Raw genomic sequence first — 25620 nt, forward strand, 5'->3', positions numbered from 1 at the left:
CTTAACCACTGAGCAATATAGGTTGTTGTTCAGAGACACCCAGAAGACACAGACATAGGACTGGTCTGTTTTTGTGGATTGTGCCACTAAGGCTTTGGAAGGATGGTTAACTGGCAGCAAGATGCAGGACTATACAGGATTGTACAACTTGATTATGAGGGAGCAGATCCTTAGTAATTGTCAGAACCAGCTTCTCCAACACCTGGTAGACTCAGATTTGACCTCTCCCCAAGAATTGGGAAAGAGGGCAGATAAATGGGTCAGGACCAGGATTAGGCCTAAAAATCAGGGTGGTGACCAAAGGAAAGATACCACCAAGCCTCAAGAGAAGGGTGGGGATAAAACAAAAGAGAAATCTTCCTCAGGGCCCCAAAACTCCACACAGGGTGGTGGGTCCCAAGCTCCCTCCTCTGCCACAGTTAAAAAGCCTTACTGCCATGAGTGTAAAACTCCTGGGCATTGGACAACTGACAGCAGTTGCCCAAAGGCTAAAAACAAAACTGTTCCTCCAACTACTCCTGTCACACCACCTATTACTGTCAGCAGTAATCCCCCAGGTGGTGGGAGTGCCCCCAAAAATTTGGTTGGGTTTTCTTGGGGAACACAGGGGGATCCTGGCTTAGCCAATTCCCCTACAGCAGCTACTCTTGTCTGTGATGGTGGCATGGGGTTTGCCAACTTCACTGCCTGTCCCAACACTTTGGGTAGGTACAGACAGGAGCCCTACATTAATGGTAGAAAAGCTGAGGCCTACAGAGACACTGGAGCTAGCATCACTATGGTGGCCCATAGGCTAGTTCCCTCTGAGCAACTTTTGCCTGGTTTCTCATACCAGGTAACTAACATTGATGGCAAACAGAACAGTCATCCCATGGCAGAGGTATGTCTCAGCTGGGGATGTGTCACTGGCCCTAAAAGGGTGGCAGTGTCTCCAACCTTGCCTGTGGACTGCTTACTGGGGAATGACTTAGAACTCTCAGCTTGGGCTGGAGTTGAACAAGACACCCATTCTAAAATGGTAGGCCTTTCACAAAAGGGTAGTGGGGTTGTGCCAGCCACAACGCCTGTCCAAGTAGATTTCCTCCCTGAAAAGGTTGGAAGGGCAGTGGTAGCCACAGCCCAGGCAAAGACAGACTTCCCTGTAGAGATTGGCAGAGCTGTGACAGTCACAGCTCAAACCCAAACTGAGTGTCTCCCTGAAAAGGTTGGCAGGACTGTAATGGTCTCAGTCCATACTCAGACTGACATAGGTGTAGTGAAGCCTGAAACTATGGATCACTCCACACAAACAGAGAGTAGTGGGGAGGAAGAAAAGTCCCCCTCTCCCCAGACATTAGGAAAAGGTCAGCCTCCTCAGGGATCTGACCTCACCCCTTGTGAAGGAACTGCCCCAGAGGTAGCCAGGCCTGGCCTGGCAGAGCCCCTGATGTCAGTGGCCCCTTCCAAGGTGGGACCCAGTCTGGTGCAGGTAGCCTGCCTCTCTCTACCCTGCCTCAGTCAGCCCAGGGCTGCAGAGGTCAGGGAGGCCAGAGGGCCCCTGTTGAAGTACTGGGTTTTTCAGAACCAACCCAGCGGTGCCAGGGGACACACCCGAAGACTTCAAGTTCTTCCTGTTTCAGACCACAGAAACACAGAGTCTTCTAGATGAAGTCAAAGATCGTATTTATTGGCTGCAGACCAATCACAGGTATCCGAGAAGTACAGCACGGTGTATGTTCTCAGGAGACTGCCCCCAACCAAAAACCAGTCTTTTCTTATATACAGAATATTACGCTCTGGGCAACACCGCCCCTATTTTACAAGTGGTCGTTCACATATTTTCGCTTCAAAGAAAGAACACAGTCATGATGATAATCCCACATTTCAGCTCGGTCAGCACATAATCATTTACCCAGCGAGGCTCAGAACCCTCATCAGATATCAGCAGACCCCAATAAAACGGACACCTCCTCCTCGTAAAACGAGCCATAAAGTAGGAAACAGAGTCAGGTGTGAAAGAGATTAGTCAGGGTTCGTGTGGGATGCACGACTTTATGATGTGTCGAGCCCTGATGCTAATCCCATTAGGCCGCAGTAACAGGAACCGGCCGGGCAGGACTGACCTCGGGCAGCGGAGTCAGTTTGCACAGGTCACAAAGAAGTCACAGAAAGATTGCGTGTCCTTTAGGCCTTGGCATGGCCTCGGTGCGCAGCCTATGTGAGGGCAACCACAAAATGGTTACCGTTTTAAAATGGAACCCGAGGGTTTAATATGTAGTATTGCATACACGGTGAGTTCATCGGGGAAACGTGACAAAAACACTCATACATACAGCATTAGTCATTTGCGGTCCGCTGATACCAAAATCGGCATGGTAGGACCATGCTACCAACATGGTTCCGAAATTTACAGTACCACACTGTCCACAAGAACCCCCCCATCAAAAGAATGAGGATTGCCTGGCTAGTAGCCCTAGCCAGGTGATGGTTAAAAACATTTCTGAGGGATCCCCTTTACAGGTAGTTAGGGACCTCCCCCAGAAGGATTCTGTTGGGCACAGGCAAACCTGGGACCTTAGGGCCCCAAACCTGACCTGTCCCTCCAGTAAGCCCACAAAAGGGACCCAGCCTCCAGCTTTAGGTAGCCAGAGGCTGACCCTGAGAGCACAGTGCAACTCAGTGAAAGAAAGAAAGGCATCCATGGTGGAGGATGATTGGAGGAAGCTGAGGCCTCACTTGGAGGACACTCACTTCAGTACTCCATCTCAACACCAGCCTCTTACTTTACCAAGACACACCCAAGGTAGAGATTCCCTATGGTGGAGACCCTATGATACCCTTAGGATGAGGGATTGCTTAGTGGACCATGAGACGGGGGTAACCATGCCAGTGCTGGTTCTTCCTTATATGGCCACTTGGGCAATAGAGGCTTACCTTGTCAAGGACAGCCTTATCTCCTTTCGTTTTGGGGGGGGGGGGGGGGGGGTTGTGTAGGAAGGTGGATATCTGACTATGGTTACCCCCAACCTTTTGGCCTAGTGTCTAGCTGGTTTTTCGACTTAGTTGGCCTGAGACCCTGCCATTCAGGGTCTCAGGCTGTCTGCTCTCTCTTTAAAATGGACTCCATGTACCCTAGGTACATTCCCAATTGGTAAGGATCACCTTATTGGACCCTGTACAGTGTACCCTAGGTACCCAGGGCATAGGTGTACCCTAGGCCTCCCAGGGGCTGCAGCATATATTATGCCACCCCTGGTCTGGCCTTCCAATCAGACACAACTGGCTGATCACTCAGCTGGGGCAAGGTCATGTAATCACCCCTTGCTTAGATATAGTATACCTATATCTACCCTTAATATAGACACGTGTACCTATCAGTCAGTCCTATGGCAGGCCTTAACAATCCTGGAGGCAGAGTGCTTGGTAACATGTGAGATGGTGCTCTAGCATGAGCTGTGCCTGTCTGCAGCTTTCGGAACCATGTCCTTATAGCTGTTCTATGATATAGCCTACCATATACTCTTAAAGTGCCTTATAATCTTAAACGGTTATGGTAACTATGGTTTGGCTTTATCAAAACATGTCGTGTAAGGTGTCTAACACTCTGGAATAATACCCCCATACCATTTCTGGTGATGAGGATATTATTCCTCCCTTCTAGAGGGAGAGACATGTTAAAATCCTACTTTGCTGTTTAACTCTAACCAAAGCCTCAGCATCACAAAATGGATGCTGCTGCCACAGACACGAGTCTGACCTCCTGCTGCTGGGAGTGATCCCGGCAAGGGAGGCTTGGACAATAGGTTTCCTGCTTGGGGAGGTGCTAGCACCTCCCCAGACAGACTTTATTGTATTGGGGCAGGGAGGGCTGAAAGGAATGAGACATGCCTGGGGCACACAAGGTGTCCCATGCATAGTCCAGTTTAAACCGGTGCTGGGGCACACCAGCCCCAGTCCTGGCGCGAAACTGGACAAAGGGAAGGGGGTGTAACCACCCCCCTCCCAGGTCCCACCCATAAGGCGTGACCTAGCAGGCAACCCAGCCCCCCAGATTAGTATAAGAGTGGTAGCTGGGCCCCAGGAGATTAGATTATCCTGAACCTGCAACTTGAACAGAAACTCTGGACCTTCGACATTCGACGAAAGAAGAAGACCGAAGAATCTCCCTTGTGGCCAAGGAGTGGCTACCCTGTGCAAACAGGCACCATCAAGAGACTACCCTTTGCTTTGCTAAAGTTCTACGAGGGACCGACTGCAGAGCCCGATCAGAGCCTTGACTTCCAGACTTCTCTGACCCTGATCCACATCCACAGCCGAGCTGAGATCCGTGGAGGCGACGAGAGACGTGGGACCGGCTACCTGGAAAAAGTGGCGAGTATCTTCCAGCGCAGCTTCTGAGGTACCCTCGAAGTTGTGCACCGGGGATTGAGAAGCCCCAACCCCAAGCACCATCTGCACCGAAGATCAGCCCCCCACACTCCACGAGTCCTGCGTGGGGCCCTTCTGCATTTTCCTGCTTGCCGCGTCTGTCCGGTTGCTTGCCCGTTGGCTCCCGGCCTCTGTGATGACACACCTTGAAATCTTCACTGCTGGTTTGGCTCCTCCAGACTGGCTCCCGCTTCTTTGCAAAAGAGAAGCACCCCAGACCTTCCTGGTTTGCACCAGAAGCAAGTCCTCCGTTCTTCGTGGGTTCCGCTTGCCAAGGCTTGGTGAGTCCTAGCTCGACTTCGACGACGCCGACAGCAAGAGCCTTCGTGGGACAGCTCGCCTCCTGGTCCTGGTCGTCCTCGACGTCTCCTGGTACCCGTGGCTGCAGCGACAAGCTTCACCCTTCACCTGCAATCTTCACGACATCGCCTGGTTCCTTCCTGGTTCCACGTGGTCACTGGCTAGTGACCTTGACTCTGTCCCTTCTGCTTGCAGGTATCCTCTCTTCTTGATCCCAGCCTTGGGATCCACCGGACACTCTTCACTGACTGCCTGTCATCCACTTTCCTTCAGGCATCCATAGAAGTCCACGACGAAACCCGACGCAAATTCACACCTATGCACCCGCAGCCCGTGGGCTAGGTAACTTGGGTACTTCGGTGCTCACAAGGGTAGTGACTATCCTAGGGTCTAGTTTCCGAGTCTCGACTCTCTAGCTGCTTCAGAAGTGTCCTTAAACTGCTTATTTCGAAACTGTACTATTTCTATCGACTATACGCATTACGCGTGAGTGTTTCCACTCTGCACCTGAATCCCGTGGGCTTCCCACTTCCTAACTGTTGCTAGTGTAGTGTAGCCCCAGCGATTCCCTAGGCCTAGGCCTATCCTATTTCCGTGACAGTGGTCCTTATACCACTTCTTTACTATATGGTTTGCGTGGCCCCTAGGGCCTAACTGTATTACTTACCTGTGTGACTTAATGTATGCTTAAATAAGACTGTGTTGTACTTACCTCGAATCTCATAAAGAGTGCTGAGGGTTTGACTAGAATAAATACACTTTATTTTATATATATATCTGTTGTGGTGTCCTTTCATTTGGTATTCAAGGGATTATATATGGTATCACAGCAGGCTTCACATGCCATTCAGAGTTTAGCCTAAGACTGCTCTTGTCCATGCTACCACTAGGATAGCTGGTCTATAAGGTTGACTTTACAACCAATCACCATAAGGGTTATTTGGACTGCTATAAGGTGTACACTAGAACTAGTGACATCATACATCAGGTCAACTTCTCACACCAGCGCTCTGTGTTAGGAAGTAGTAGTGTAGTTGGTACCAGATCAGGTAATTGGGCAGGGGTTCTGATTTCAATACGTCCTGGTTCCCAAGAAGGACGGCAGTCCAAGTCCCATCATAGACCTCATGCTCTTGAACCTTTAACTCCACAAGAAAAAGTTCACGGTGCTCTCCCTGGCTCAGGTTCTGCTAGTACTAGAAGCGAAACTGGATGTAGTCCCTTGACTTGTATTACACATATTTCCATATACTGTTCCTGCAGTCACACGGTAGATACCTGTGTTTTGTTGTAGCGCCTACTCAGTACCTGTTCGCAGTCCACCTGTTCTAACTCACTTTGGCATCTTGGATTTTCACCAAGTTGATGGTGTAGGTTGCACCTCTTCTCAGAAGGTCAGGGATCTCCCCGTATTCCTGTACCTATATGACTGGCTGCTCAAAGTCAGTTCCTGCAGATAATGTTGTCTCTCACCTTCAAGCAGAAGCATCCCTGCTGTGCGCTTTTCCATGAACATGCCCATGTCTCACCTAGAGCCCTTTGAGCACCCTCAATACTGTAGCCTTCTCTCTTACTCAGATGATGTGTGACATCTGTGATATGATTATAGTGCTTTGGAGGAGAGAGTACAAGTTTTCGTTCTAAAGGTTCTTTACTTGCTATCTCTGCTGACTTACTGTATCCTCCTGGTCACATACACACGCTAGCACATGAGAATCCATGGTTCCTTCACTGGGTGTGATTCCAACACGAGGAAGAATTGTCGAACTCCATCACAACCTCCCTGGACACTGCGTCGGGCCTGTGCTGATGGTCAGTAGAGGAAATCTTTCTAGAGAGATGCCCCTTCACCTTCCTCTGGTGGTGATGTACACCTCTGGGCATCTGAGAGAAACGTGATCTGAAGCCTCCAGTGTCCAGAGGAGCAGGTACTTAACATTATCCTACTTGAATTGAGAGCAATCTGCCTAGCAACCAAAGGCATTCCCCCCTTACCTTTGTGGTCAGTCTGTCAGACCTTGACTGACAATATTACTGTGATGTGGGGGACGGAAGGAATGTGGCTATTACCCTCTTTGTCAAGAAGCATGAGACTTTGGGTGATGGTACGACGGCGTGAAATCTGTCTCATCAACCACCATTTTGCCAGCTGTCTGAACACCAAGACTAACATTCTCAGTCGGTGTCATCTTACCAACCACAATTGGTGTCTGCACTCGGTGGTGTTACAGAACATCTTTACTCTGCCGGCCACTCAACAGGTGGATCTCTGGAAAACACTTGCTCGCTGTCAATTCTGTGCCCTTCAGTAACTTGTTTTGATTGAGGTGGAATACCCAACTTTATAATGTATGTCCTTCCATACTCTTGATTCCTTGGGTTCTGAAGAATGTCCCCGAAACCCAAGCCGTTCTGATGAACCTGGCCTTCTCTGCAGGGTCACCCTTAAACTTTTTTGTATTCTCCCCTCCTGTTGCTCTGAATTCATTTTTTGGGGCCTTAAGACTGTGCACCATACCACTGCTAGCCAGTACTAAAGTTCTTGTGCTCACTCCCTAAACTATGGTAATATTTGTTAATATTAATATGGTAATATTGTCACCTATAATTTACTTAAAATTCCCTAGTAAAGTGGACTATGTGTACCCAGGGCCTGTAAATTATATACTACTAGTGAGCCTGCAGCACTTATTGTACCACCCACTTAAAAACCCTTTCGAAATATGTCTCAGGTTTGCCATTGCCGCCAGTGTTCCGTTTTAAATTGCCAATTCGACTTAGCAAAATACTTCTTTTGCCCTAAACAGCCCATAGGGCAAAGTGCATTGTATTTAAAAAGTTGAACATGTACTTTTAACTTTAAAATGTCCTGGTAGTGAAAAACTCTGCTACTCTGAGACTTACCGCTCCCTTAGGATAGCATTGAGTTACCTTATTACATTTAATAAGTGATACCTTTTATTTGGTAGTAGGTTGGAATATCAAGTTTTGTGTCTAGTGAATTGTGATTTTAAATCCTTTTTAATGATAAAAGTTGGATTTTAGGTCACAATTCTGAAAACGCCACTTTTAGAAAGATCAGTCAATATATAAAAGAATTTGCTAAGAAATTACCAAGGCAGTGTTACTGTTTCATGCCTGCTCTTACAAGCCTATGCTGCCTGTTTTTTAAACAAATATTATTTTTTCAGATACCCTTGCACATCTATACCTGCGCTACAAACTTATACTGGATGTATAATGAATTAATCAATACATTAACCATGACAGATAATAGGTGTCCTTTCTTGAGAACCGGTATTCTATTCACAACGTGTATTCACATTGATATATAAATCATAATGACAATTGCCTCCATACTTAGACAAATGACTAATGTCCAACATAAACATTTACATATTTACACAAATACTTTCATATCAAGATAGAAAAGTGTCTGACATAAAGAGTATTTCAACAAAGGGGATAGACCAATATCCTCCTGGTATGTAGTCTTAAGTACAGCAAATAGCCCTCTGTGGTTGGGGCACAATATTTCACCCTACGGTGGTTGTATGAGAGGTATATGTTCTCTCAGTTACTTTCCTTTGGCTGTTAATGGTTTTGTGGGAAGGATATGTGTGCCTTCATACCGCACTTTGATTCGCCGCATGTTTATGTTGGACATTAACATCATTTGTCGAAGTATGGAGTCGATTTTCATTATGATTTATATATCAGTTGTGAATACACTTTGTGAAGAGAATACATGTTCCCAAGAAAAAACACATATTGTCTGTCATGGTTAAGGTGTTGATCAATTCATTATTATACACAGTGTAAGTTTGTATCCGAGGTATAGATGTGTGAGGATATCTAAAACAATAAAGTTTTTTTTCTGATAGAGACTACTAGCCGCAGATTCCTTAACGTAGAATTATCCCCAGGCGTGAGAATGGATCCGGAAAATTTTGCCACAGCATCTCTGCCCGCCGGGGGCGGTACCATGCGACCCCGCCCTGACGTCCTCCGCGGACGTGACGTCAGCGAGGTCACATAAGTCCACCCCGGCGCGCTGATGTCAGTTTCCTTCTTCCGGTGTGTGCTCCTTTGGCCTGTTGTCAGGCCTCTTTAGCGACCTTGAGTCGGGAACAGTGTGCAATGCCTTCGGGCTTCAAGACGTGTGCTTCTTGTGCACGTCAGATATCGGCGACGGACTCTCACACTATTTGTATGTGGTGTTTGGGCGAGCACCATGACTCTACGGACTGCGAGGCTTGTCAGCACCTCAGCCGAAGTCCCGGCGAGAGCGCCGGATGAAATTGCTGTCGGTTCGCTTGTCCAGGTTGGTCTCGTCACAGCGTCCGTCTCCTTCCCCGGACGGGTTCCGGGGCCGCCATTTCCAGCTGCGGCATAGTCCTTCGCCGAGGCCCCATGGGCGTCATTCGCCCACCGGTAAGTCTTGTAGCTTGCCACCGAGGCCCTGTCCTCCTATGGCAGTGGGCGCCGGTTCCTCCCGGGACGTGTGTCCTCACCCGTCGCCAACCTATCAGCCGTTTCCCGGCGTTGGAGCGACGAGGGCCCAGATGACAGCCTACGCTACAGCTCTGCAGGCTTCCTTGGGCCCTCCTCCTCCTCTTCCTACGACATCCGCGGATCTCTCGCCGTGTGCGCGGCCTTCTGCGGACTCGCCAGCAAGTTTTGCCCGCAGCGCCGACGAGCTTGGCTTCAGATTTTGGAGGTGTGGTGCTGTCGAGGTGCGGCCCTTCGAGATTCCCCTTTTCAGCCCACGGCGTCTCGGCCTCGCCGCAAAGCCCCGTGGTGTTCCCTGCGGTGTTGAAGGAGGTCGCCGGGACACGCGGCTCGTCCCCGAGTCCACCTTGATCCTCTGGGCAGGCGGCTGTCTTTCCAGAGGGAGAGCTGACGCCTCTCCGGCGTCAGCGGCTCTCCTCCCCGGTGCCGCGGGTGGACGCCGGGACCCGGGGCGCTTCCCCGGGCCTCTTTCGGTCCTCGGCGCAGGTGGCTGCCTCGTTGGGGGTCGAGCCGACGCCGTTCATTGGCCGCTTCGGCTCCGACCCCACCCCCCTCTTCTCCTGTGCGGCACGTGGTGGTGGAGGTCGACTCTGCGCCCCTGGGGGACACTTCGGCACCGGTCGAAGACTTACCGGTGCCTGTGGGGGACTCTCCGGCGCCGTCCCAACGTTGGATAGTCGACTATTCTCCGGATGCCCCCTCCTCTCCGGAGGGCTGTCGTCTCCTTGTCTCCTCCACCAGAGACTGGGAGCCGCATCGTGGCCTTTTTGTCCGGCGGACTCCAGGGCGGGTTCTACACCGTTTCTATGTCCACAACCCCCAGAACCGCTCTTCCGCTCCCTGCAGTTATCTGCCCCGCAGGCTTTCTCCGCCCTCTCCAGAGGCCCCTCCGGTTCCCCACTCGACTGTGGGTCTGCCATCCTACAGGGGCTGGTCTTTTCTCCCACCAGCGGGACACGGGGACGGGCGCCTTAGCTTGCAGCCTTCGCCCACAGAAGAGTTGCTTTCCCCCCACGACGCCCTACGGAGGCAAGTGAGGCCTTTGTCCGGGCCCTTTTCACGGCCACTGGCGTTTTGCAGATGCGCAATCCAGTTGCTCCACTTCCTATGGACCACTTATTGGAGGTTCTCCACCAGGGCTCTGGTAGAGCGGAGCCGCTTCTCCCATTTGAAGCGTCGCTCCACAACTCTCTTCTGGGGGCTTCCTGCCACGGGGGATCCGGTGCCTCACCTGCTCCTTCACCGTCATCGTCCTTCTCCGCAAGATCCAGTCTGCTACTTTTCCCACCCATCTGCCCAGGGCCCTGTCCTGCGGGCTGCGTTTGCTTCCTTGCCTTCGGTGCTGCTCCCGCCGTCGCGGGAGCCCAGGTGGCTGGACTCCTGGGGCGTAACATTTTCGCCTCCACTAGTGCGGCTCTGCGCGCCCTCAACACGCTTTGTGTGTTGGCCAGGGCTACTTCCGACCTGTGGGATTCTTCAGAGTCCCTTCTGTCTCGCGCCCCCCCCCTCCCCCCAGAGGATGCCCGCGCTGACCTGCGACACCATGTGCGGGATGGTCGGGCGTTAGCTACATTCATTCTCCATTCGGCCTTGGGCGTCTCTGATTCCCTCGGCCGCGCTGTGGTGAGTTCGGTGGCCCTCCGCCGCCATGCTTGGCTGCGGGATGGTGTCTTTCCGGAGAATGTTCGGGAGCGTCTTGTGGATTTACCTTTCGATGAGACTTTGTTGTTTCACACCCACGCGGACTCCGCTATTTAGAGACTCCTTGTGGGGCTCCGTCCCCTTCCCCCTCCGTAAGCTTTGGTTGGTCGGTCCTCCGGCGTCTTATGGGAGGCGTTTATCCCTCCTTTCTCTTTGGGGCCTTATGTTTCGGTTGGCCCGTTGTGTGCTGTGTACGGCTTGGACTGCCTTCAGGGTCCTTCAGTTGGCCCCTCTAGTCTTTTGGCTGCTGGTTCAGCGCTTCGGCTTGTGATGAGTGTTTATTGCTGTTAAGTGCAGCTGTATAGGTCTTTTTGGGCGGATTGGTAAGCCGTCTGTGGTGTTTTCCACAGGTCTTTTATGTTCTTGTCCTCTGCTGCGGGTTTCCCTAAGAGGTGTTTCCCTGTTTTTGTTCAGGGACGATTCATACCCTAAGTGGGGTATTTGTTGGCTATTGTATAGCCCTGTCTTAGGCTAGGCAGGCGTGGATGCCTTCTCAGGTTCCTTGCGTTTATTGGCGTCACGGTATACCGCTTGGTGCATTCTTTCTCTTTCTTTTATTCTGCCCTTGCGCGGCTTGTGATGCTCCAAGTTTTGTCTTGCTCAGTCTCCGAGGGTTTTTCTATCCTTCTTCCATAGCGGTCCTTCCCTCTTTGCCTCTGGATCGCCGGACTGACCTTTGTCATGCTGATTCTGGCGACGTGTCTGGGTGTTTCCTCCAAGTTCTCCGCCATTTCGGCCGGGGCCTGTCTGCCGTGTGTTCCGAGGGGACTGGTTCTCCTGGTGCTCTCCTGTGTTCTGGTTGCCGGCCTTCGGTCGGTACTGCCTGTCTCTCTTTCTCTTCTGCAGGTCACCGCTTCTATTCGGGGGCCGGTGGTGCTACTCGTCTTGCGCTCGACTTGTTCTGAGCTGCTGCTTCATAGTATTGTCAGCTGTCTGCTGCGCGCGCCTGGTAGTTCTGTTCCCCCTCCGTGGGCCTCGCTGTATCAGCGTGTGCTCCTGTCCCTTTCTTGTTGGAGCTTGCGCGTCTATGTCTTGTTTATCACGTCTGCGCTTCTCAGCTGTGGTGCCGTTCAGGCCTTATTCCCTGCTTCAGGATGGACACCCATTCCGCTGTCCCCTTCACTGTGTGTGCGTTCTACTGCGGCCGGCTCTGCCTCCGTTCCACCTCTTCTCCTTGGATTTTGCAGTGGTTCTTTTCTTCGTTTGGTACTCGCTTGGTGCCGTCTGTCCCTCTGGGTTTCTAGCGGACGCCCTTTGCCCCTCGGGTAGGCTTGTGATGTCCTGGCCTTTCCTTCTCTTTGTTCTTGTTCTTGATTGCTTTTGCTTGGTGGGGGCTGGGCCGTTCTTCCTGCCCCCATGACACATCCCCTGTTGGGGCCCTGTGTTCTTCCAAGCTGGTGGGGTTCTCTCGCAGACCCTCCTCCCCTCTGGGTATGGCTCGGGTATCTATTCTACATTAAGGAATCGGCGGCTAGTAGTCTCTATCAGATGTACTAGTTACTTACCTTTGGTAACGATGTATCTGGCAGAGACGATCCTAGATGCAGATTCCTTCACGGCCTGCCCTTCCTCCCCGTTCTGCGAGGACCCTTCAGCTTGGTCTTCTGCTCTCGCCTCCCTCCGGGTGGCTTGTCTTCTGCGGGTGCCCTCTATCACTTCTTCCCTGGCGGGATGCTTTGTTCTGTTTATTTGTTCCACTCTACTTTTGTGGTAGTGGGCGATTGGTTTATGTGTCCTTTCGCATCCCTGCACCCTGGTTCGCCAATGTGGGGCCTACTTCTACTTTTCTCCTCTGCAGTCCTCTGGGTTGGGGGCTCTTGGCTGTGCCTCAGCCTGTCGCTTTTTACAGGGGATAGGACGCTCGTTGAGGGTATTGTCTTGGGGTACTTTGTCATTACTCCTCTGTTCCGGACTTGTTGTCCTTCACTGCTTTATATTGTGATTGTAGTCTTTCTGTCGTCTGCCACGACATTTTTCACGTTTTTTTCTATCTCCAGGGAGGATGTTGTCTTGCTTTGCAGAGTTACTTCTCGGTGCGGTGCTCTGCTCTTTCCCTTCCCTTCCATGCTTTTCAGTAGTGTGGTGCTGGAACTGTCACTGCTGGTGCTGTTCCTCACCGTTGGTTCCTTCCCCCTCTGTTTCACTGATTTTTCACACACTATTCCCATACTCTCACAGTTTTGTTTCTGATGGCTCCGCGTTGCGGCGCGGATAGGTTCTCCGAGGAAAACTGATGTCCACACGCCGGGGTGGGACTTATGTGACCTCGCTGATGTCACGCCCCTGGCTCGCAGAGATGCTGTGGCAAACTTTTCCGGATCCAGTCTCGCGCCTGGGGATAATTCTACTTTAAGGAGTCTGCGGCTAGAATCGTCTCTACCAGATACATCCTTACCGAAGGTAAGTAACTTGTACTTCAAAAACAGGCAACGTATGCTTGTAAGAGCAGGCACGAAACAGTAACACTGCCTTAGTAATTTCGTAACAAATCTATGGTATCGGGGTCCCTTCTTTAATATATTGACTGTCTACAGATCCCGCCCCCATCTTCTTAACAGTTTCACTCCGTCACGTTAGACACTTTTAGAAAGATGGCATTTTCTTATCGTAACCATTTGCCTGCAGCCTGTTTCCTGGGTCACATGACTAGGTGTAATTGGCAGTTAGCCTTTGTGTATTCCTCCCAGACAGCCACACAATAGAGGGACTGGGTGTTGGAAGTCTGGGCCATGGAAAGCAGGATAGGGGGTGGAGCTGTGCACACCCCCACTGGCACTTCAAAAACACTGTCTCAGCTTACACACACAGAACTTTACACTAGCCTATTGTGACTGCAGACATACTGGGATCAGGGCATAGAGGCAGGAAATTACAGTGACTTCTATGGGGGGAAACTCCAGAAGATTCTTCCACCTCAAAGATGGCATCCGGTATAAAATTAGGACCCTCGGACCCACTCTGAAGTTAACTTCTATACTTGTGAAAGGATTGTCAGGGGACTGCTTGTGAGAAGTTGGCCTGATATATGATGTCACTAGTTCGAGTGTATGTAAGAAGTTGGCCTGATGTATGATGTCACTAGTTCTAGTGTACACCTTATATCAGTCCAAACAACCCTTATGGTGATTGGTTGTAAAGTCAACCTTATAGACCAGCTATCCTAGTGGTAGCATTGACAAGAGCAGTCTTAGGCTAAACTCTGAATGGCATGTGAAGCCAGCTGTGATACCATATATAATCCCTTGAATACCAAATGAAAGGACACCACAACGGATATATATAAAATAAAGTGTATTTATTCTAGTCAAACCCTCAGCACTCTTTATGAGATTAGAGGTAAGTACAACACAGTCTTATTTAAGCATACATTAAGTCACACAGGTAAGTAATACAGTTAGGCCCTAGGGGCCACGCAAACCATATACTAAGTAAGTAGTATAAGGACCACTGTCACGGAAATAGAATAGGCCTAGGCCTAGGGAATCGCTGGGGCTACACTACACTAGCAACAGTTAGGAAGTGGGAGGCCCACGAGATTCAGGTGCAGAGTGGAAACACGCGTAATGCGTAAAAGTCGATAGAAATAGTAGTTGTTAGCAATTAACAGTTTAAGGACACTTCTAAAGCAGCTAGAGAGTCGAGACTCGGAAACTAGACCCTAGGATAGTCACTACCCTTGTGAGCACCGAAGTACCCAAGTTACCTAGCCCACAGACTGCGGGTGCATAGGTGTGAACTTGCGTCGGGTTTCGTCGTGGACTTCTATGGATGCCTGAAGGAAAGTTGCTGACAGGCAGTCAGTGAAGAGTGTCCGGTGGATCCCAAGGCTGGGATCAAGAAGAGAGGAGACCTGCAAGCAGAAGGGACAGAGTCAAGGTCACTAGCCAGTGACCACGTGGAACCAGGAAGGAACCAGGCGATGTCGTGAAGATTGCAGGTGAAGGTGAAGCTTGTCGCTGCAGCCACGAGGACCAGGGAACGTCGAGGACGACCAGGACCAGGAGGCGAGCTGTCCCACGAAGGCTCTTGCTGTCGGCGGCGTCGAAGTTGGACTAGGACTCACCAAGCCTTGGCAAGCGGAACCCACGAAGAACGGAGGACTTGCTTCTGGTGCAGACCAGGAAGGTCTGGGGTGCTTCTCTTTTTCAAAGAAGCAGGAGCCAGTCTGGAGGAGCCAAACCAGCGGTGAAGATTTCAGGATGCGTCGTCACAAAGGCTACTAGCCAGCGGGCAAGCAACCGGACATACGCGGCAAGCAGGAAAATGCAGAAGGGCCCCACGCAGGACTCGTGGAGTGTGGGGGCTGATCTTCGGTGCAGATGGTGCTTGGGGTTGGGGCTTCTCAATCCCCGGTGCACAACTTCGAGGGTGCCTCAGAAGCTGCGCTTGAAGATACTAGCCACTTTTCCCAGGTAGCCGGTCCCACGTCTCTCGTCGCCTCCACGGATCTCAGCTCGGCTGTGGATGTGGATCAGGGTCGGAGAAGTCTGGAAGTCGAGGCTCTGGTCGGGCTCTGCAGTCGGTCCCTCGTAGAACTTCAGCAAAGCAAAGGGTAGTCTCTTGATGGTGCCTGTTTGCACAGGGTAGCCACTCCTTGGCCACAAGGGAGATTCTTCAGTCTTCTTCTTTCGTCGAATGTCGAAGGTCCAGAGTTTCTGTTCAAGTTGCAGGTTCAGGATAATCAAATCTCCTGGGGCCCTGCTACCACACTTATACTAATCTGGGGGGCTGGGTTACCTGCTAGGTCACGCCTTATGGGTGGGACCTGGGAGGGGGGTGGTTACACCCCCTTCCCTTTGTCCAGTTTCGCGCCAGGACTGGGGCTGGAGTGCCCCAGCACCGGTTTGAACTGGACTATGCATGGGACACCTTGTGTGCCCCAGGCATGTCTCATTCCTTTCAGCCCTCCCTGCCCCAATACACTAAAGTCTGTCTGGGGAGGTGCTAGCACCTCCCCAAGCAGGAAACCTATTGTCCAAGCCTCCCTTGCCGGGATCACTCCCAGCAGCAGGAGGTCAGACTTGTGTCTGTGGCAGCAGCATCCATTTTGTGATGCTGAGGCTTTGGTTAGAGTTAAACAGCAAAGTAGGATTTTAATATGTCTCTCCCTCTAGAAGGGAGGAATAACATCCTCATCACCAGAAATGGTATGAGGGTATTATTCCAAAGTGTTAGACACCTTACACGACATGTTTTGATAGAGCCAAACCATAGTTACCATAACCGTTTAAGATTATAAGGCACTTTAAGAGTATATGGTAGGCTATATCATAGAACAGCTATAAGGACATGATTCCGAAAGCTGCAGACAGGCTCAGCTCATGCTAGAGCACCATCTCACATGTTACTAAGCACTCTGCCTCCAGGATTGTTAAGGCCTGCCATAGGAGTGACTGATAGGTACACATGTGTCTATATATAAGGGTAGATATACGCATACTATATCTAAGCAAGGGGTGATTACACGACCTTGCCCCAGCTGAGTGATCAGCCAGTTGTGTCTGATTGGAAGGCCAGACCAGGGGTGGCATAATACATGCTGCAGCCCCTGGGAGGCCTAGGGTACACCTATGCCCTGGGTACCTAGGGTACACTGTACAGGGTCCAATAAGGTGATCCTTACCAATTGGGAATGTACCTAGGGTACATGGAGTCCATTTTAAAGAGAGAGCAGACAGCCTGAGACCCTGAATGGCAGGATCTCAGGCCAACTAAGTCGAAAAACCATCTAGACACTAGGCAAAAAGTTGGGGGTAACCATAGTCAGATATCCACCTTCCTACATCCTGCAAGGGGAATATCATGGGCCAAGGTAAGAAGGAAGCCTCTGATATTCAGTGGTATGACCAACCTCCTGGATGCACCAGGCTTGGGGTCTCTAGCCTCTGAATACAGCAGTCCTTCATCCCAATACACTCTATGGGTACCTTGAGCATTCCCTGCAGCCTCAGCAGCAGCCTGCCGTCTGAGGGGTTCAAGAGAGGGGCAGTCTAATTGTGCCTGCCTCAGATCTGCCCTTGAAGGTCCCCCTGTCCCAAGAAACTCAACCTGATCAGGTTCAAGTTCTTCTAGGACAGTTCCTTCAGGGCTCTCAGAATCATCCTCCTGGGAGGGCTGATCCAGTGTCTGAGGCAGGGGGGAAGGCACAGCCTTTACCCTACTGCTCTTTCTCTTGGGTTGTGACTGGTCCATAGTTTCAGGATCCAGCACTTGTTCAGTGGTGCACTTTTTGGCCTGTGACCTGGTCACAGCAAGGACATGTGCATCTATCCCCAGCATTTCTGCATGGGTCCTATACTCCACTTCAGACCAAACTGAAGTTTCAAGATCATTGCCCAGTAAACACTCTACAGGAAGGTCTGAACTAACAACAACTTTCTTGAGGCCAGTTACCCCTCCCAGGAGAAGTAAACAATAGCCACACTATGGGAGGTAGTGGCATTGCTAGCGTTGGGCACTAGGTAATTCTCACCTAGTATGATCTGTCCAGGGTCCACAAAGGCAGGTGTCACCATTGTGACACTAGCCCCAGTGTCCCTGTAGGCCTGAGCCATTCTTTGGTTGATAAAAGGAGTCTGTCTGTACTTGTCCAGGTTACTGGGGCCTACAGTAGAGGACAAAGCTAAGTCCCCATCACAGATCAGAACAGCCAGAGTAGGTATTCCGACTAGGCCAGAATCCTCCTCAGTTCCCAGGGTTAACCCTACTACACCCTTTTGCTGGGAACCACCACTTACAGCTGAACTAGGGGGTACAGTTGCCTTAGGGGCAATGGTGGCTGGGGGCTTATCCTTTTTGGTGCACTCACTAAACCAATGTGAGTTGGACTTACAATAGTTGCACCATGGTTTCTTTTGGCCATCTTTCTTTTTATCCTGTTTGGGACCACCCTCCCCCTGAGCCTTTTGGGGGCCTGGTGAAGACTTCTGGTCTTTTTGTTTCTGATCATTACCCTTCTGGTCTGCCCTTTTCTGATCACCGCCCTGGTTCTGGTTTTTCTGCTTAACTCTAGTCCTGACCCATCTATCTGCCTTCTTTCCCAATTCTTGGGGAGAAGTCAGATCAGAATCAATCAGGTGTTGATGCAGTAGCTGGTTTTGACAGTTGTTAAGGATTTGTTCTCTCATGATCAAATTATACAATCATGTATAGTCCTTAACCTTACTTCCCACTAGCCAGCCTTCCAGAGCCTTAGTGGCACAATCTACAAAGTCAGTCCAGTCCTGAGTCTGTGTCTTCTGGGTATCCCTGAACAACAACCTGTATTGTTCAGTGGTTAGGCCAAACCCATCAATTAGAGCACTCTTCAGGACAGTGTAATTGTCTGCATCCTCATCACTAACTGTGAGGAGCTTGTCTCTACCTTTCTCAGAGAAGGAGAGCCACAAGATAGCTGCCCACTGACTTTGGGGTACCTGCTGTACTTTGCAAGCTCTCTCCAAAGCAGTTATCCATTTGTGGATGTCATCCCCACACTTGTAGGGAGGGACAATCTTGCTCAGGTTTCTATTATCATAGTGCCTGTCTCTATCCTTAGGGATATTGCTGCCACCAGTGGGTTCTAACCCACTTAACTTTTGCTCTCTAGCCAGAGCAAGCTTCTCCTTGGCAAGGGCAAGTTCTTCCCTCTCAATCCTCAGATTAGCTTCCCTCATTCTGGCTTCATGCTCCTTTCTCTGGGGGGGAAGTCATTCCCCTGTGAGAAGAGGCATTAGAGATGCTAGAGACATGGGAGTGGATGGATTCCCTTGAAGGGGATCTGTCTCTCCTGCTTCTCTGGTTAAGCCCACTTGGGGGTCTGTATGGGGGACCCCATGCAAACTCCCATGTAAGCTTAGGTTAGCCTGGCTAAGTCTTCCTACTTGGCCCTGGCTATCTACCTCTTCATCTGAAGTCCCATCTGACTCATCTGTGGTGGGTAGACCCTCCCTTGTACCTAGGGTACTAGCCTGTGAGGCCCTAAGAGCATCATATTCCTCTAGGATCTGCACTAGCTGAAGGAGGGTAGGGTTTGCACCCCGTTTTAACTTTCTGGAGGTACACAATTGTCTCATCTCCTGAAAAGTTAGGGTATCATATCTAGAGGGGGTCTTTTTCAGACCTGCCCCTCCTGAGAGAGCATCTCCTTGATCTCCTCCCAGAGACATGATCTAGTGAGGGTGTGGTGTGTGCACCTACCTACACTAGTTGTTTCTACTAAACCTCTCTAGTAGTTGTAGTCAGGGTGTGTTACTCCCTTCAACCTACAACCACTAAGTCCAGTAGGACTTGAGTATTATAATCTATGTTATATGTACCTAAACAATATCTGTGTGATCTTTCAATTTAGTATCTCAAGATTACAATGGTATTACAACTGCAAGCTCAGATCCCAACCGCTGCTCACCAATGTGAGAAGTTGGCCTGATGTATGATGTCACTAGTTCTAGTGTACACCTTATATCAGTCCAAACAACCCTTATGGTGATTGGTTGTAAAGTCAACCTTATAGACCAGCTATCCTAGTGGTAGCATGGACAAGAGCAGTCTTAGGCTAAACTCTGAATGGCATGTGAAGCCAGCTGTGATACCATATATAATCCCTTGAATACCAAATGAAAGGACACCACAACAGATATATATATATAAAATAAAGTGTATTTATTCTAGTCAAACCCTCAGCACTCTTTATGAGATTAGAGGTAAGTACAACACAGTCTTATTTAAGCATACATTAAGTCACACAGGTAAGTAATACAGTTAGGCCCTAGGGGCCACGCAAACCATATACTAAAGAAGTGGTATAAGGACCACTGTCACGGAAATAGAATAGGCCTAGGCCTAGGGAATCGCTGGGGCTACACTACACTACCAACAGTTAGGAAGTGGGAGGCCCACGGGATTCAGGTGCAGAGTGGAAACACTCACGCGTAATGCGTATAGTCGATAGAAATAGTACAGTTTTGAAATAAGCAGTTTAAGGACACTTCTAAAGCAACTAGAGAGTCGAGACTCGGAAACTAGACCCTAGGATTGTCACTACCCTTGTGAGCACCGAAGTACCCAAGTTACCTAGCCCACGGGCTGCGGGTGCATAGGTGTGAACTTGCGTCGGGTTTCGTCGTGGACTTCTATGGATGCCTGAAGGAAAGTTGCTGACAGGCAGTCAGTGCAGAGTGTCCGGTGGATCCCAAGGCCGGGATCAAGAAGGAAGGGTACCTGCAAGCAGAAGGGACAGAGTCAAGGTCACTAGCCAGTGACCACGTGGAACCAGGAAGGAACCAGGCGATGTCGTGAAGTTTGCAGGTGGAGGGTGAAGCTTGTCGCTGCAGCCACGGGTACCAGGAGACGTCGAGGACGACCAGGACCCGGAGGCGAGCTGTCCCACGAAGGCTCTTGCTGTCGGCGGCGTCGAAGTCGAACTAGGACTCACCAAGCCTTGGCAAGCGAAACCCACGAAGAACGGAGGACTTGCTTCTGGTGCAGACCAGGAAGGTCTGGGGTGCTTCTCTTTTGCAAAGAAGCGGGAGCCAGTCTGGAGGAGCCAAACCAGCGGTGAAGATTTCAAGGTGTGTCGTCACAAAGGCCGCTAGCCAACGGGCAAGCAACCGGACAGACGCGGCAAGCAGGAAAATGCAGAAGGGCCCCACGCAGGACTCGTGGAGTGTGGGGTCTGATCTTCGGTGCAGATGGTGCTTGAGGTTGGGGCTTCTCAATCCCCGGTGCACAACCTCGAGGGTGCCTCAGAAGCTGCGCTGGAAGATACTCGCCACTTTTCCCAGGTAGCCGTTCCCACGTCTCTCGTCGTCTCCACGGATCTCAGCTCGGCTGTGGATGTGGATCAGGGTCAGAGAAGTCTGGAAGTCAAGGCTCTGGTCAGGCTCTGCAGTCGGTCCCACGTAGATTTCAGCAAAGCAAAGGGTAAGTCTCTTGATGGTGCCTGTTCGCACAGGGTGACCACTCCTTGGCCACAAGGGAGATTCTTCAGTCTTCTTCTTTCGTCGAATGTCGAAGGTCCAGAGTTTCTGTTCAAGTTGCAGGTTCAGGATAATCTAATCTCCTGGGGCCCAGCTACCACACTTATACTAATCTGGGGGGCTGGGTTGCCTGCTAGGTCACGCCTTATGGGTGGGACCTGGGAGGGGGGTGGTTACACCCCCTTCCCTTTGTCCAGTTTCGCGCCAGGACTGGGGCTGGAGTGCCCCAGCACCGGTTTGAACTGCACTATGCATGGGACACCTTGTGTGCCCCAGGCAGTGTCTAGTTTCTTTCATCCCTCCCTGCCCCAATACACTAAGGCCTGTCTGGGGTGGTGCTAGCACCTCCCAAGGCAGGAAACCTATTGTCCAAGCCTCCCGTGCCGAAGTCACTCCCAGCAGCAGGAGGTCAGACTTGTGTCGCGGCAGCAGCATCCATTTTGTGATGCAGGGGCTCTGGTTAACTTTAACCGGGTAAGTAGGTTTCAACATGTCTTCTCCCTCTAGAAGGGAGGGATAATATCCTCATTGCCAGAAATGGGATGGGGTATTATTCCAAAGTGTTAGACACCTTACACGACATGTTTTGATAAAGCCAAACCATAGTTACCATAACCGTTTAAGATTATAAGGCACTTTAAGAGTATATGGTAGGCTATATCATAGAACAGCTATAAGGACATGGTTCCGAAAGCTGTAGACAGGTTCAGCTCATGCTAGAGCACTATCTCACATGTTACCAAGCACTCTGCCTCCAGGATTGTTAAGGCCTGCCATAGGAGTGGCTGATAGGTACACATGTGTCTATATATAAGGTAGGTATAGGAATACTACACCTAAGCAAGGGGTGATTACACGACCTTGCCCCAGCTGAGTGATCAGCCAGTTGTGTCATAATGGAAGGCCAGGCGAGGCACAATACATGCTGCAGCCCCTGGTAGGCCTAGGGTACCCCTATGCCCTGGGTACCTAGGGTACACTATACAGGGTCTAATAAGGTGGTCCCTACCAATTGGGTTATGCACCTAAAGTACATAGTATTAATTTAGAGAGAGAACAGCAGGGCTGTGGGTCTGATTAGCAGGCCCACAGCCACATCTAAGTCGAAAACCAGTAAAGCAAAAGCAAAAAGTGGGGGTGAACATAGAAAGCAGACCCTACTCTCCTACACGCAGACCCACCACCTGGGTTGGTATTGCTGGGGTATCTATTTTAAGGTAAGGAATCTATCACTACGTGTTTCTTTCAGATGAACAAGTTACTCACCTTCGGTAATGATGTATCTGTAAGAAACATTAGTAGTGATAGATTCCTTACCGCCCCACCAATCCTCCCCATTCTGCGAACTGATTTCTAGGGTTAAGGTCATCCCTTTCAGGGCCCTAGTTTCAAGGCACCAGTGGTCAGTATATTGCATGGCTCTGCGTTCCTTGTGCAGAAAGTCGTGTACAGAACTGACGTCAGCGCGCATGGGCGGCGTCTAAGTACTGCCCGCGACGTCATCCCGGCAATCACGACGCCGACAACGGACGCGGAACCGCACGACGCCACCTACGGACGCGCGGAGGTACTGCTGACAAACTTTCTGGACCCAGCCTGATGCCTGGGGGTAATTCTAAGGTAAGGAATCTATCACTACTAATGTTTCTTACAGATACATCGTTACCGAAGGTGAGTAACTTGTTCGTTTAGGTAATCACATTGCTTGAAATTGTTCGTAGTAATTGTGGTTGATTTTGTTGAGAATTTTTTCGATTTTCGAATATTTTAAGTTATTATTATACTGATGATGAAATTGTTGCCAAACTCAGTTGCTTATTTTACCTTTTCTTGTTAAAGGTATGACCCCAACAAGCAGAGGTACTAAATCCACAATAAAATCAACAGAGGTTAATAAGTCTGATAGTTCAGCAACTCCCAAAAGAATGAAGAGGGAATGTACAAGAAAAACTTTTAGGTAAGTGAAAAACATTCTACTAAATGTGTTGCCAACTCATTCTTTATCTGGATGGGTAATTTGAATATCAAATATTCCTACCAAGAATTCTCAACTGATGTATCTGAAAGAAACAGTTGGTTATAGATTCCTTACCTTAGAATTACCCCCAGGCGTCAGACTGGCTCCGGAAAGTTTTTCGTCAGCAGTACCCCTGCACGTCGGAATGTGGCGCAAGTCCCGCCCAAAGCTACAGGCCAGTGGAAGCTGTTTCCTCTGCGCAGCCGAGGATATGGGGACCAGCACCGTGGTTCTGGGGGCCAGCGGGCGAGCCAGCCCACCACAGCCCCCTCTGCAGCAGCTTCCAAACTCTCCTAGTCCGACCTTTCAGGGCTACCAAACGCCAGTGGGCAGCAGGATTCGCCATCACCTCCCCCACTGGCGCACCATCACATCAGACAGGTGGGTTTTGCAAATAGTCCAAAGGGGCTACTCCCTCCCCTTTGCGCGTTCCTGCCCCAGAAGTAGGTTGTGGTTGCTATTCCAACTACTTTCTGGTGCCTAAGAAGTACAAAGGCCTGCGTCCTATCTTGGCTCTCAGGAACGTCAACCGCTTCCTCCAGAAGGAGAAGTTCAAAATGTTGACGCTCACTCAGGTCTTGTCTGCCCTCGACCCTGGAGACTGGATGGTAGCATTGGACTTGCAGGACACTTATTTGCACATCCCTAGGCTATCTGGTTTTAGGTTTAAACCTATAATAACTGATAAAACCCCACCGAAAGGAAAATAGCCATCACTGGTGTAAACATATAAACACTGAAAAAACACCTTTGCAACCACAAACTAAATGCCATTCAAAGAAAGGAAAAGATGAGTGAAAGAGTCATTTTGATTTCTTACTGAAGGGGTCCATACAATGTAACTTTGCTATACAAGGCAGCATCAAGAAAGACATGGCTAACATTATTCTGTTTGAGTTTTGTTGTTTAGGAATGTTACTAAAAAAGTGTATCTTCTTCCTTCTACTTCTTTCAGTTTTGTGGTTTTTGGTCTAAAGATGCAGTGTTAGATGCATGTTTTAGGTCTTATTTAGTTATTTTATAAACTGTAGAGAATCGGGAATTATCAAAATCTTATTTGATATTTTGGCTACATTTGATTTCACTGATAAGTAAAATGGCTGGTTTCATACGAATATTTCCTAATATGTACCATCACATTTACCCACACACAGAAAATGCCCCCTTTTCTAGCGAGTCAGTATTGATTGTAAGTGAATTGCCTGACACCCCAGGCTTTAAACATTCAATGTACGATGTAGTGACAGGTATATGTGAAAAGAATGTTGTCACCAAGCATCTGAGATAGTGGTGAAAACATGACACCAGACGTTTGGGAAACATGGAACTCAGTGTCACTTGGAAGGCTGCTGAAAAAAATGTTCCTACCAAGTTCAATAAAGATTGGAGTGATATTGTTTGTATTTGCAGTAATTCAGCTATGTATATGAAAAAGTTGTATGATGGCCTGTCAAAATCAATACCTGAGCTGAAGTGCTTCCCTGAAAGAGATCCTTGTCACTTGCTAAATGGTATGCTGAAAGCATCTTTACAATCTTCAGAGATAATGAATAATGCTATTGACTTTGTATTCCATTCTGGTGCAGTAAAAATGTTTTTGGTCCTGATATACCCTGTGCACACGCAATCCAAACACATGCACTATCAGGGCAGAAGGCAAGCAATAATTAAAATTAAATTAAAATCCATAAACACCTGAAAAACACTGTTTCTGTTGTTTTTAATGGTGCCAAAATGTGTAACCACTGATAACCACTGTTTTTTAAGGTAGTGAAAAAACTGAAAAAACCCCACCAGAATTTACCAAAAATAGAAACTGAAAACAGGAAAGCCTACACATCCCCATCCTGCCGGCGTTACCTGCGGTTCACGGTAGGCCAGGAGCACTTTTAGTTTACCGTGCTCCCCTTTGGCCTTACAAGCGCCCTTCAGGTGTTCACAAAAGTGATGTCGGTGGTCGTAGCTCATCTGCGCAGATCAGGGGTTCCCATCTTCCCCTATCTCGACGACTGGCTCTTGAAGGCGGGCTCACCCCACGCTGTCATCTCCCACCTCCAGACTACGGATGACCTCCTGCATTCGCTGGGGTTCTTCATCAACGTGCTGAAGTCACACCTGACCCCCTCTCAGAAGCTCCTCTTCATCGGAGCGGTTCTGAACACAAAGCAGTTTCGGGTTTATCCTCCCAAACAGCGAGTCCGGAATATTCGGGCTATGATTCTGAACTTTCGGCCTCTATCCCGAGTTTTGGTCAGGATGACCCTCAGGCTGCTGGGTCTGATGGCCTCCTGCATCCTGCTGGTGGATCATGCCAGCTGTCAGATGCTGGCTCTGCAGTGGGACCTGAAGTTCCAGTGGGCACAACATCAGGGGAATCTGTCCGATTACATCCAGATCTCGGAGAGCACTGCTCACCAATTGAAATGGTGGCTTACAAACCAGGATTGGGTCGGCGGCAGATCCTTCTCCCTTCCCCCAACCAGAGTTCACAATGGTGACCGATGCATCGCTTCTGGGATGGGGCGGCCACATGGAGGAAGCGGAGATCAGAGGCCTCTGGTCTCTGGCAGAGTCCAAGCTCCACATCAACCATCTGGAGCTTTGGGTGATTTGTCTTGCACTCAAAGCATTCCTTCCCTCTGTGGTGCAGATGTTCACAGACAACACCACAGCCATGTGGTACTGCAACAAACAAAGCAGGGTGGGGTAGTGGACCCTATGTCAGGA

The 25620-nt window shown here is 49.8% G+C and overlaps 1 protein-coding gene across 1 annotated transcript in view; it reads left to right on the forward strand.

Annotated features, from left to right (window-relative positions):
- SMCHD1 (structural maintenance of chromosomes flexible hinge domain containing 1) overlaps nucleotides 1-25620 on the forward strand; it is a 1955900-nt gene that overhangs the window by 1863186 nt on the left and 67094 nt on the right. The window contains exon 47 of the mRNA XM_085605822.1: nucleotides 22716-22833. Within this exon, the coding sequence (XP_085461948.1) occupies nucleotides 22716-22833 (118 nt within the window). The remainder of the gene's footprint in view (nucleotides 1-22715; nucleotides 22834-25620) is intronic.

This window comes from Triturus cristatus, chromosome 5_1, assembly GCF_964204655.1.
Source record: "Triturus cristatus chromosome 5_1, aTriCri1.1, whole genome shotgun sequence".
NCBI lineage: Eukaryota > Metazoa > Chordata > Amphibia > Caudata > Salamandridae > Triturus > Triturus cristatus.